Source organism: Sminthopsis crassicaudata, chromosome 1 (genome assembly GCF_048593235.1).
Source record: "Sminthopsis crassicaudata isolate SCR6 chromosome 1, ASM4859323v1, whole genome shotgun sequence".
NCBI classification, from domain to species: Eukaryota; Metazoa; Chordata; class Mammalia; order Dasyuromorphia; family Dasyuridae; genus Sminthopsis; species Sminthopsis crassicaudata.
The window spans coordinates 662,853,117-662,865,659 of NC_133617.1; the positions used below are offsets into that span (position 1 = coordinate 662,853,117).

At 37.8% G+C, this 12,543-nt stretch overlaps 1 protein-coding gene across 1 annotated transcript in view; it reads left to right on the top strand.

Moving 5' to 3' along the window:
* The window catches only part of MAP4 (microtubule associated protein 4), a 210,785-nt gene that overhangs the window by 179,031 nt on the left and 19,211 nt on the right, over nucleotides 1-12,543 (top strand). Inside the window, exons 14-19 of the mRNA XM_074282568.1 lie at nucleotides 1,588-1,688; nucleotides 2,513-2,734; nucleotides 7,949-8,126; nucleotides 9,524-9,583; nucleotides 9,719-10,032; nucleotides 12,149-12,280. Of these exons, the coding sequence (XP_074138669.1) occupies nucleotides 1,588-1,688; nucleotides 2,513-2,734; nucleotides 7,949-8,126; nucleotides 9,524-9,583; nucleotides 9,719-10,032; nucleotides 12,149-12,280 (1,007 nt within the window). The remainder of the gene's footprint in view (nucleotides 1-1,587; nucleotides 1,689-2,512; nucleotides 2,735-7,948; nucleotides 8,127-9,523; nucleotides 9,584-9,718; nucleotides 10,033-12,148; nucleotides 12,281-12,543) is intronic.

The window sequence follows — 12,543 nt, forward strand, 5'->3', positions numbered from 1 at the left end:
TGAAGTTGTTCCTAAATTTTAGAACTTGTCATTTAATTTCTTCAAGAAGAACCTGCTGTGTCCAGTAAGATGAGGGGGTAAAAAATAGGGGAGATTATTCAGTTTCATGCCCTAATTAGAGAAACATGAGACGTTTGGTTTCAATTGAAGTTTCTTCTTGGTTGCATAAGAATGATGTCTTAAAAACATAAAAAAAAGAATTTTATGGCATAGGACCTGTTATCTTTCTTTTATGGGCTAAGGGGCCATCTTTTTGTTTTCATGATGCGTGAACCATATTTTTGTAACTTCCTCAGAGGAGGAAGAGCTTCTTGGATTGTTGAACTAGGCATATTCAATCAAGATGAAATAACAAAAACCTTTTGGAAGAAAATTGATATAAAAAATGGAAAAGTTAAGTTTATTAACTCCTAATACCATTAATCTTATAATAAATTTCCTCATGTAATTAAATTAATTTCTTTTAAAGAGAGAAAGCCCTAGACCTCTGTGAAGGAGTATGCATCCTGGCAATGTTAATCTAATTATTTTTGCCATTTATATGAACTTAAAGTTGATCTTATCTATTTTTATAGTGAGCATTGAATTGATCATGACATAAATAATTGCCATTGCTATTATAATGTACAACTAGATGTTTATTACTACTTAAGCCCTATCCATAGGTACCACTTAATGGGTCAAGGACAAATAGAAGAGTTGGGTAAATGGGTGATAACAAGGACTCCTTACTGCTGTATTTCGGGTTTTGTACCGGTCCTTTGATAACCACATTTAGGAAACAGGAGAAATTCCCCTGTTTGGGTATTAGATCTCTTAGAAGCTGGGTTCTCAAATACTGTAGCATCCTGGGTAACCAATACCCTATTATATAAATATCATAGAGTTCTTAGATATAATTTATTAAATCCTTCACAGACTCCATGTGTTATAGTGATGTTTCCTTAAGAAATTCAAGGTATACTCCTCGCAAGGTTACTATTAAGCATGTCTTTGGTGCTTTGTTTTTTGGCATGGGCTTTCTGCTGTTTTTTTTTTTTTTTTTCAATGAGTGTCGATACCTCTATTGGGAATCTAGGTCACTTTTAGAATTGGGACAGGTTAATTTTACATCCTTGTGTGAAATAGTGATTTTATAAGGCAGTGTATACTGGATGAACGCCTGGCTTTCCTCCCAGCTCTTTAATAGCTTTCATTCTAGAAGATAGGTTCTAATAGAAGAGGTTTTTGTCCCTTGTGTATCACAGAGCCAGCAGTTTGGTGGTAAACTTTCCTTTTTGCCTCCAGGGAAGGGGAATCAAACAGCCAAGGCCATTGCCATCAATTGAACATTTGTGTAAAACCCAGTCAGGTTCTATTCTCCCCTCTGGAAAGGCGCGTTCATCTCCGGTATCCAAAACCAAACTCTCTTTACAATGGAAAGAACTCAAAGTCTTCTCAGCTTTAGGCAGCAAAATCCCTTTGGTTTTTCAGAACAAAATGTTAGTGGTCTGCTTCTGTTGCGCTGTAAAGCACTATTCAGTAGACAAATGGGTTAAAAAGGCATTTGTTTAAGCTTAAATTTTTTTTTTTTTCCTTTTGGAATAGCTAAACAAGATGAAGTTCAGCCATCTGCAAATTTGAATGGAAATGATATCACTGCTCCTCCGAACAAGGAGCTCCCCCCAAGCCCAGAGAAGAAAACAAAGGTAGGTACAAGAATTTTCTAATGTATTTTGTTCTACAAGTTTCTTTCTTTTTCAGTACATGATAATTTCTCTAGCTGTTTTGACCACAGAAAAAAAGTTCTGTTTTCTGAACTTCCGAGGTGAGTTTTGGGGGAACTTTCATTAAGAGACACAAAGTTAATTATCTCATGAAATGCTTTAAAAAAAATCCTATGTATAGTCTCCCCTTTCTTTTATAATCTTTATTTTCCCATTTATATTCTCATCATTCTGAATATCTTTTGAAACACTTTTGTATTCTTCCGGGGATGTTGATATCATTATTTATGAAGATCAATGCCTATTTTTAGATCAATTTTGAAAGATTCAGCTGACTTTAGTTGAATATGTGGTTTAGTCATTGAAAAGTTTGAAAACTTTGATAAGGATAATTGACACAGTCATTTCATGGATAAATCTAATGGCAGTTTATGTTTCAGTACCATCATTATCTGCTAAAACACATATTTCTGAAACTGAATCCTAAATATAGCTTTTAGTAAACTTAAAGTATCAACCATGCAAAATTATGGTCCAAGGTTGCTTTCCCATTTTCTTATCTTCATTCTAGTTTAATTTTAGCTTAATTTAATTTGTTAAATTCAGAAAACAGAATGTTAATTTTCATTTTGCTGTAGGAATCATACCTTCATTGCTTTCAATTTAATTTTGAAATATGCTTTTTATGCTTTTTTTTTTTTTTTGGTTTAAAAAATTGTTTTTGTTCTTCTGTGTGTGTGCGTGTGTATCATTGGATGCTTGTCTTAAAACAAAAAATAAATCAAAATAAACCAACGAACCTAAAGCCATCAACCACTACTCCATCTGCAAAGACTGCTACACCGAAAACCAAATCAGTGCCCACTCCCACCCCCAAGAGGCCAGTTTCCACCCCTCCTGGTGGACCAAGCAAAAAACCCATGAGCCCTGCTCCAGGCCTAGCATCAGCCGCCCCACCCAAACGACCTGCTGCTGCCACTGCCGCCACCCGGTCCTCTTCCTTAATCTCACGAGATGGAAAACCAAAGGTAAGTAATCTCTCAGGGACTTTATGGGAAAGTTCCCTAGGATCTCTCCCCACCATCAACCCGAAAGTTTGATAAAAGCACTAGAGTGGTAATAAGACAGAGGCAACTGCATCTCTGATGTGCCCAGATTTTTGAAGACAAAAGGTTAAAAAAAGAGTGGTTTTCTAATAATTTAGGGGCAACTATCACTCTGACACACCTTTCTTAACACAGTTCTCTGCCCTACTTTGAACTTCTTATGGTCTACATACCTTTGACGGTGCAAGCTCTTGTAGCACATTCACTACCTAACCAAAGCTGTGATTTGACGGTAGATCCATCTGTTATGTACATGTCCTTATCCAGTGATGACTTTGCTTTTCATAATTTCCTCCGCCTTCTGCACTGACCATATTGAATAATGGTGAATGCAGTGGTATCAGTACATCCTGTTTTCCTTTTAATCTTCATAAATTAGGGAGCTCCATCAGGTTAACAAAAAAAAATGAAAATAAAAACCCCACAAATCTAAAAAAAGCCTTTTTTTTTTTTTAATTTTTTATTAATTTTTATAATTATAACATTTTCTTTGATAGTACATATTCATAGGTAATTTTTTTTTTTTTTTTTTTTTTTTTACAACATTATCCCTTGTACTCCCTTCTGTTCTGAATTTTTCCCCTCCTCTCCATCCCCTCCCTTAGATGGCAGGCATTCCCATACATATTAAATATTTTATAGTATATCCTAGGTACAATATATGTGTGCAGAACCGAATTTTATTGTTGTTGTTGCAAAGGAAGAATTGTATTCAGAAGCTAAAAATAATCTGGGACGAAAAACAAAACAAAACAAAACAGTGCTCACAGTTTATACTCATTTCCCAGTGTTCCTTCTCTGGATGTAGCTGATGCTGCCCATCATTGATCAATTGGAATTGGATTAGCTCTTCTCTATGTTGAAGATATCCACTTCCATCAGAATACATCCTCATACAGTATCATTGTTGAAGTATACAGAGATCTCTTAGTTCTGCTCGTTTTACTCGGCATCAGTTGATGTAAGTCTCTCCAAGCCTCTCTGTATTCGTCCTGTTAGTCATTTCTTACAGAACAATAATATTCCATAGCATTCATATACCATAATTTACCCAACCATTCTCCAATTGATGGACATCCATTCATCTTCCAGTTTCTAGCCACTATGAAAAGGGCTGCCACAAACATTTTGGCACATACAGGTCCCTTTCCCTTCTTTAGTATTTCCTTGGGATATAAGCCCAGGAGTAGCACTGCACATTTTGATAACTTTTTGGGCATAATTCCAGATTGCTCTCCAGAATGGTTGGATTCTTTCACAACTCCACCAACAATGTATTAGTGTCCCAGTTTTCCCACATCCCCTCCAACATTCATCATTATTTGTTCCTGTCATCTTATAAAAAAAAGCCTTTCTAGCTCTTTCTCACTAGGTTCTTTAAATCAGGTTCCTTAAACTTATTAATAGAGAGGAAACTGCACTTTGTTTCCCCAATAATTATTTGGTTTATCCTGTTCTTTCTCAGTCTTATTTTAACTCTTTTGCTAGAGTTAAACTGGATATGTTTTCTAGATATTTATGTTTTGTTTTGCTTTGATTATTTCGTATTTTTACTAATTTGGGAAATATAATAATATGTTCCCTTATTTGTTCTATCAATTTAAGACTATGTGATATAATGGATTGAATGCTGGGTATATTATCAAAAGATCTATAAGCCTATATTTTCTCACCCTGTGATTTTATCCTTGTCATTTAATGATTCTGAAACTCAGTTTCCTTGGCTACAGAATGGGTGTGATGACATGAGTCTTAGCTTCTTTATAAGAGTAACAGAAAGGGCTAAGATATGTAAAAGTCCTCTGAAAGCTCTGAAGTAATAAATATCATTTGTTTCCTGGGAATTTTTCTGTCTTTCATCCTGTCCTTACAAGGATCAAAGAAGAAAAAAAGATTGAGGGGGGTGCCTTGAATTCTTTTCCTGGCTCTGCCCTTTGGCTGTGGGTTCACTTATATTAGGGAAGCCCCTTTATCCTTTCTGAGCTTCAGCAGTTTGCATTTCTAGGTCTTAGTCTTTAATTTCTCTGCTTTGGAGTGGAGCGGAACATTGAGATTTGCAGCCAGTGGGAGTGCTGGGCTACCCATTTATTTGATTAATGAACTCAGGCCCAGAGAGGGTGCTGGGACTTGTTAGCTGTCCCCTGGGGAGGGGGGCCATGAAGAGCATAGTCAGGCCTCGGGTTCCAATGCCAGGGCTCCTCTCTGTTTAAGGCTATTGACTCAGATAGCCTAGTCCTCCAAGAGAATATTTCCAGTTGGATCAGGCGTTTTTGTTTTAATGTAAATTCTCATACTTATATTAACTCAGGGCATGTTTGTGATTGCTTTGGAACTCCTGGTCTCCATTGTCTTGGAGGTCTGGGAACAGGACTCTGCCAGGATAACAGGGTCACAACTGTGAGATTGTATCATGTAAGCTTAAATTGAATTTTATTTCTAAAATTTTAGTACATTTTAAAATGTGAATTCTCAGTGTTGGTGAGTTCTATCTAAAAAAATTTCTTTCGGCTTCTTGTTCATCAATACTTCCCTTAAAACTGTAGAATGACTTTCTCTTGTGGCAGTTAGAGAGTGATTGGAGTAAGGAAGAACTGAATTCTGATCCAGCCCTACTCTTTGGACAGTGTGACCTGGGCAAGTACCCTTAGCATCAGTTTCCACATTTGTAAGCCCTACTTTCCAGGATTTTTGTAAAGCTAAAGAGAATATTTGTAAAAGCATTTTCCATACTTTTATGTCACCCTAAAAATGCTTGCTACTGTTAATGTCATTTTTATCATAAAGACCACCATTAATAATAATAACAAATAAATACTGTCATTTGTTACTATTATTCTCTGTGCTTCCCAATATGTTTATTTCCTTCTGAATTCAAACAAAAAAGAATCTTTGTGCTTTGGGTTTGCCCCTTGGAAATAGCAACATTTATACTTTTTGTTCCCTTTTCCTTTTTTTACTATTTACTCAGTCCAATTATTTTTTTTTATTTTATGGGAAATCATAGTAATGCACATGCCTTATATCTAAATTTAAGGAGTTTTTCCTTCCATTTTTTCTCTGAAATGGAAGTTCACAACTGTTACTTCATTTGTGTTCAGTATCTCTGTAGGAGGTGTGATCAAACCATCTGGTTGCCCTTTCTTTCCATAATTTCAGATACTATCAAGTCATTTCCCCATGGTCTTTTCTTTAAAAGTGATTTCCCATTCCTTCTAAATCTGTTCTCTTATGTGATTAAATGTATCTAATGTAGCCTTGTGTACAAACATCTGCTCAGCCCTATTAGAAGTCAAATAATGTGACTCAAATGAAATGAACTCTTCATACTCTTCCTTCAGGGCTGATCTCCCTATCTCCCTCCCTCTCTCCCTTCCTTCCTCCCTCCCTCTCTCCCTTCCTTCCTTCCTTCCTTCCTTCCTTCCTTCCTTCCTTCCTGCCTGCCTGCCTGCCTGCCTGCCTGCCTTCCTTCCTTCCTGCAATTCTTCTATATACATTGCCATATTTATCATGCTACACATGAAAAATCAGATCAAAAAGGGAAAAAATGAGAAAGAAAAAAGTAAGCAACAAAAATGGTGAAAATGCTATGTTTTGATCCACACTCAGTCCCCATAGTCTTCTCTCCATCATAAGTCTATTGGAAATGGCCTGAATCACCTCATTGTTGAAAAGAACCCAGTCTATGAGTATTGATCATCTCATAATCTTGTTATTGCCATGTACAGTGTTATTTTGGTTCTATTCATTTCACTCAGCATCAGTTCATGTAAGGCCTCTATGAAATCATCCTGCTGATCATCCTTATAGAATGATAATATTAAATATCATTCATATACCATAACTTATTCAACCATTCCACAACTGATGGGCTTAATTTCCAGTTTCTAGCCACTACAAAAAGGGTTGCCACAAACGTTTTTGCATATGTGGGTCCTTTCCCCTCCTTTATAACTTCTTTGGGATACAGACCCAGTAGAGACTGAGTACTGAATCCCCCTCCCCCCCCAATTAACTTCATTCCATTACTTTTTTTTTTTTTTGCTAGCTAGAAAATACATATGCAAATATTCATATGTATATAAAATGATTATAGAAATGGAAATAGAACATTTAAAAATGAGTTATAACAAACAAGCATGGCTCCAAATAAGAGATATAAGAGGACTCCTACTTTGCCTATAATGGTGGATGTAAGACTTGGTAAAGGTGTTGGCTAATCTTGCTGAACTTTTTCTTTTATTCTTTCTTATAAGCAATAGCCCTGATTAGGAAAAAGGATATAATGGGAAATGTAGTTAATGGAAAAAGTCTTTTAAAAGTTAAGAGACAAAACTTAATCCGTAAGATCTTGAAGAGAGCCCTATGTGAGAAGGGTTTTTGGAAGTACAAAAATAGGATCACAAACCCTAGTTTTTGGGGGAGGGTTCTTTTTTGCTTAAAACTAGGATTTGAAGTGGATTCACTTCCACATTGAGATCAAACCATTTAGCTTTACAATACCTCTGTTTCTTATTCTTAGATTTGATTTAAGTATTTTGAACTTATGGAAATCTTTTTTTGGGGGGGGGGATCCTTTGGGAAATTATACTTTGAAATTGTTTTGTTTTTAAGTTGATACCTTTTGGTTTTTCATCATTTATTTTAAATGGATCCCTCCTCCCATCCTATAAAGCAGTCATCCCTTGTAATAGTGATGAATAAAGAAAAAGAAAAACACAGTTCAGCCAAACCAACTGTGAGAATATGCAAAATCCCACATTTAAGTTTTCTCATGTTTCTTTGAATATTTGATATTTATTGCTTCCTATGGAGCAGTAATCTTTCATCACATTTGTATAAGACTGTTTAATTATTTCCCAATTGGTGGACATCTACTTTGTTTTTTTTCCTATACCTTGAGGTTTGAAAATATTAGTAGGATCTCTGTGTTAAAGAGTTTGGACTTTTAGGTAGTATTCGTGTAATTTCAAATTACTTTTTACAATAGTTGGAATAATACATAGTTTCGTCAACAGCATTTTATGTAACCATTATTTTTTCTACTAATACATTGTTTCTCCCTAGTTTGTGCTTTACCTTGTCTATTCCTAACTTGCGGCTTGACCTGTGCCCTTACCCATGCTTCTTTATTACCAGGCTATCGATGCAAAGAGCCCTGAGAAACGAACCCCATTATCTAAATCTCCTGCCACTTCTACTAAAACTGCCTCAAAGAGTACCCCAACTACCCCACGAGTCACAGTGGCTGTTTCTTCCATGACAACTGGTCCAGCCAGTAGGAGCACCTCTTCTTCTCCCCCCAAGAAGCCTTCCTGTAAGTATTATACAATATTTTAGATTTCTGGGCCCCAGTCTCTCCCCGTATTGGATTTGGAACAAGCCATTGGATAGTCTAATAATGTAGTTAAAGTTAGGGACAGTTATAATACGTCCTCAGGAAACAATGGACTGGGCAAAACAGTCCAGGAAGTAGGTTAGTCATTACTGGTTTTAATAGTAATCTACCAGAAAAGGCTATTCACTCATGGAACTTGACTCAAAAGGATATTAAGGATATTTATAGGTGGTAATTCATTTACCTATTTAACAAATGGGCTTCTCTGACAGATCATCCTGGAAATTAAGCTTCTTAAATTCCTCTTATTTGTATAATGAGTTTAACTCGTTCAAAATAATCATTGGTTCATTAAGTCATAGTGACTACCATTTGATCATTTCTACATTTCTGTTTATGTTAATTGGAGCAAAAGTAGCTATTCTTTAACCACTGTAAATTCTGTTCTTCTCCCCAAAAAAGTGAATTAGCAATTTAAGTTCCTTTCCCTCTCTCCCCACTCTAGCTCTATTCTACCTTTCCTAGCGTAAATGTGCAAGCTCCTCCAATTCTTTGGGAAAATGCAAAGTGTAAAATTGAGGGAGGAGAGAGGACATGGTCAGGGTTTAGATCAGTGGTCCTCAAACTTTTAAAATAGGGGGCCAGTTCACTGTCCCTCAGACTGTTGGCAGGCCTGACTATAGTAAAAACAAAAACTCACACTCTGCTTTGCCCCTCAACCCATTTTCCATAACCCAGTGGGCGCATCTGGCCCGAGGGCCGTAGTTTCAGAACCTCTGGTTTAGATGTTCTGAATTGAATCTTGAATTTTTAGGGTAGATAATAAAATAAGGCAGAATGCTATTTTTGTCCCAGGAAAAATTTCTTGCTTGGGGGAAAGTGAAAGAAAAGTATAATAAAGCCACTTAAAATTAAAGCACTATTAAAGCTGACTTTGCCCCTTCATCTTTCAGGGAAATTAGATAAACTGAATCAGAATTCATTTAGCTGGAGGCCTTTTTCACAGTGTTCAGTGACCCTGTGATCCACTAAGAAAGTCCCTCATTCTGCAAAGGCTGTGTAAGGACCCTTAGTCATATGAAAGATTTAGGTACAAGTAATGGCTTGATGTATATAGCTTTCTCAGTGGCATTAAGGTAGGAATTGAGCTCATTTCTTATACTCTTCTCCTAAGGAAAAATGCAGTTGAAGTCAATAGCACTTGCTGAGTACCTGTTTGCAGTAACAGACTGGCCTCTGCAGAAGGGTTGTGAAAGAAATACCCCCCCAAACATGTTTCTGTTCTTAGGAGCTGATGAAGTAGTTGAATAAATTCAGCATGCAGTGCATGTTCCTTGTATAGCAGAATCTTTACCAATGTGGTTTTACTTGTGTAGCTCTCAGGAATGAGTCCAAGCCAACAGACATCAAGAAGACTACTACAAAATCGTCACTAGGTAATAGCATCTCTTGTACCCTTTATTTCATAATAATTAAAGTCTCAGTCAGTAATCATATAGTCTTAGTATCTTTTAAGCCTGAACGTTTTCTGTCTTGTCTCATTTGTCCATCTTGCTCTGACTTTTTTCCAGCGGACTTGAGTCGTCCAAAGAGTGCCCCTACCATTACTCAGAAGACCACCAGCACCATGTCTTTAGGGGGTCCTCCCTCATCAGGGCCAGCTTCCAGCCGGGTCAAGCCCAAACCTGCCACTCTGAGGCCGTCTACAACCCCCTCGGTGGACACTAAGAAGCCAGGAGTGCCTAAGGCTACCCCAGCGAAACCAAATTCTACAGCTCCACGACCAGGTCGCCCATCCACTAGCATCTCTGTGCCAGACCTGAAAAATGTCCGGTCCAAGATTGGCTCCACGGACAATATTAAGCACCAGCCAGGTGGAGGCCGGGTAAGGCTTGGGGATTCCTTCTGGGGCAACATTGGGCAGTCAGCATGCTCCTCTATACCCTTACCCTTGCTATTTCCATCCGCTGATCACCAGGCTTCCCTTCTCCTTTGCAAGGATATTGCTTTAGCTCACAGCTGCATGGAGGGGCAGTACTCTATCAGTTCTGCCACAAAGAGAAAGGAAATGTTTTAATCATCGGAATGATAACTAGGGAGTCCGTTTATATCTCTGCAAGGGCCAAGCTGGCTGAGTTTCTTAGCATCCAAATTCCCACGCTTGAATAAGATAGAACATAAGAAATATTGTCAGGTTTTGGCTGCCCAAAAGAATACTGGGAATTTCTTTCACACAAAAGAGATCAGTTTCTTGCCATTCCATCCTCCATCTTGTACCTTTTCCTCAGTATTTGTGCCAGGAGCTTCAGTCTGGAACAAGAGGGGAAGTGCCCTCTAGTGAGCATTTCACAAACTACCTGTGCTCCTGAAGCAAAAGGAGAGCTGATGGCAGGACTCATGGAGGGAGAGGATCTCCTTTCACCTACTGATGTTGGAATTTGGTTTCCAAAAGGACTGTAATTTTGGGGGGGCGACTTATTAAAGTCAGAAAGACTTGTCTCAGTAAGTGAAACCTTGGAGTCCGTAAAAGCTCCCCTTAATGAAGGTAACTGAAAAAGCAGAGCTGATACCCTTAATTGTTCTCTGGACCCAGAGCCTGAGGAAGCCCTTAGCCCCTCTGGCAAAAGCTTTTAATTTAGATCAGTAAAATAGGGAAGATTGAGTCACTTCAATCTGAAGTTATTATAATTAGAGGAGATGATTCCCCAGATAAGAGAGAGACAGGCACACTGTTGTGAATTGATGGAAATTAGGGACTTCAGCAATATGTAGCTTTTGTGTTGAATTGAGATTGTGTGGTCTTTGGCCACATTCAAGACTGTAGGGCTATTTAGAACCTCCTGCATTCCTCCAAGTCTGTAATGTTAAAGACTGAATCTTCTACTTCCTTCTTCTTATGTGCTTTTTATTCCTCACAGCAGCAAGAGACTTTGGTGATGACACTGATTTATTTTATTTGCTTTGCCCAACAGCTTTCCTTGACTAAAAGGGGTCCTAGTTTGACAGACAGTCAGGAGAGCTGCTGTTTCCTCTCCCTGAGGACATTTTAGAGTTTTTACTTAAGGGTCTTCCCTCTTACCTGAATTTTATTTTTAGTGCCAAGATCATCACTACAGATTCATGTTTTGTGGGCTTTTTCTCACAACGGTATATTGGTCCAGAGCAAAGTTGAAACAAGAATTGCTAACAGAAAATCTTTCAGAGTATTACAATTACCTTCTTCCATCCCTTCAGAATATGGAGAAGAGAAGAAAAAGGATACCACCTGAATTTTCTATAGTGCTTTATGGTTTACAAAGCATTTTTCCTTAAAATAACACTGAACATAATAATTGCCTTCAAAGTTTGAAAACTACTTTATGCACATTTTTTATTTGAACCTCTTAAAAACCCTGTGAGGAAGGTACTATAGGTAAGATGACTACTTTACAGATAAAGAAACTGAGATTCAGAGAAGGTGAATAGTTGATCCATGGGCATATATCCAGGAAGTACCCAATTCAGGGTTCTAATGCATTTCTTCCTGGCTCCAAGAATCCTATCTGAAACACTGTGGGGTGGTTTCAGTTCTCATGGACTGAGTACTTGCAGTCAAGGAATCAAAATGGAATTCAAAGAATTGTCTGAGTTGCTTATAGGAGGTCATGGGTAGGGGAAATGGTCTGGTAAGAAACCTTTTTATGTGTAAATAGTTACTAATAGAGTAACTTTATAAATTAATGGGGATCCCTAAAGTTTGATTTACTTATTTATACCTTGCCTCAGTTTTGGAAAATTCCTTTCATTGTTGCAGCCCAGGGCAAGGGAGGATTTCTTTCTAGAAGCACAGATATGTGTAATATTGAGGCTGCTGTCCTTTTTCCATCCCTGCAATTCCTTTCTTCCTGGAACTCTCCCTGCGTGCAGAAAGGAGAGATCAGTGGTGAAGGCACCATTCATTACACCCAGTTTGGGCCCCAGTGCTCTCAGTTTGAAATCACCCTCCATTTGTCTCCATCTAGGCCAAAGTAGAGAAAAAATCAGAGGCCATCGGTACAGCACGAAAGCCTGAACCCAGTGCAGTCACTAAAACAACTACCACCTTTAAAGCAGCTGAAACAAAAGAGAGTGCACAAAAACAGCCCAATGGGAAAGTGAGTTTTGTTTGAGAATTTCACCTGTTGAGGATGGAGGCTCAGAAAAGTATCTCTTGTACTTTGAGCCACTTTTTCTTGTTTCAAATTATTATATTTCTTTCTTCTGTCTCCCTGGTTCCCTTTCTTGTTCTTTGTGTTCCCTTCTCCATATTTGATGATCCTGTATCAACAAACCCATCATGTGGAACTGAAAGTACTCCTTTTTTTTACTCAGACTTTGACAGAGTTGCTCACAGTCTCTGCCCTACATTCAGAAAGAA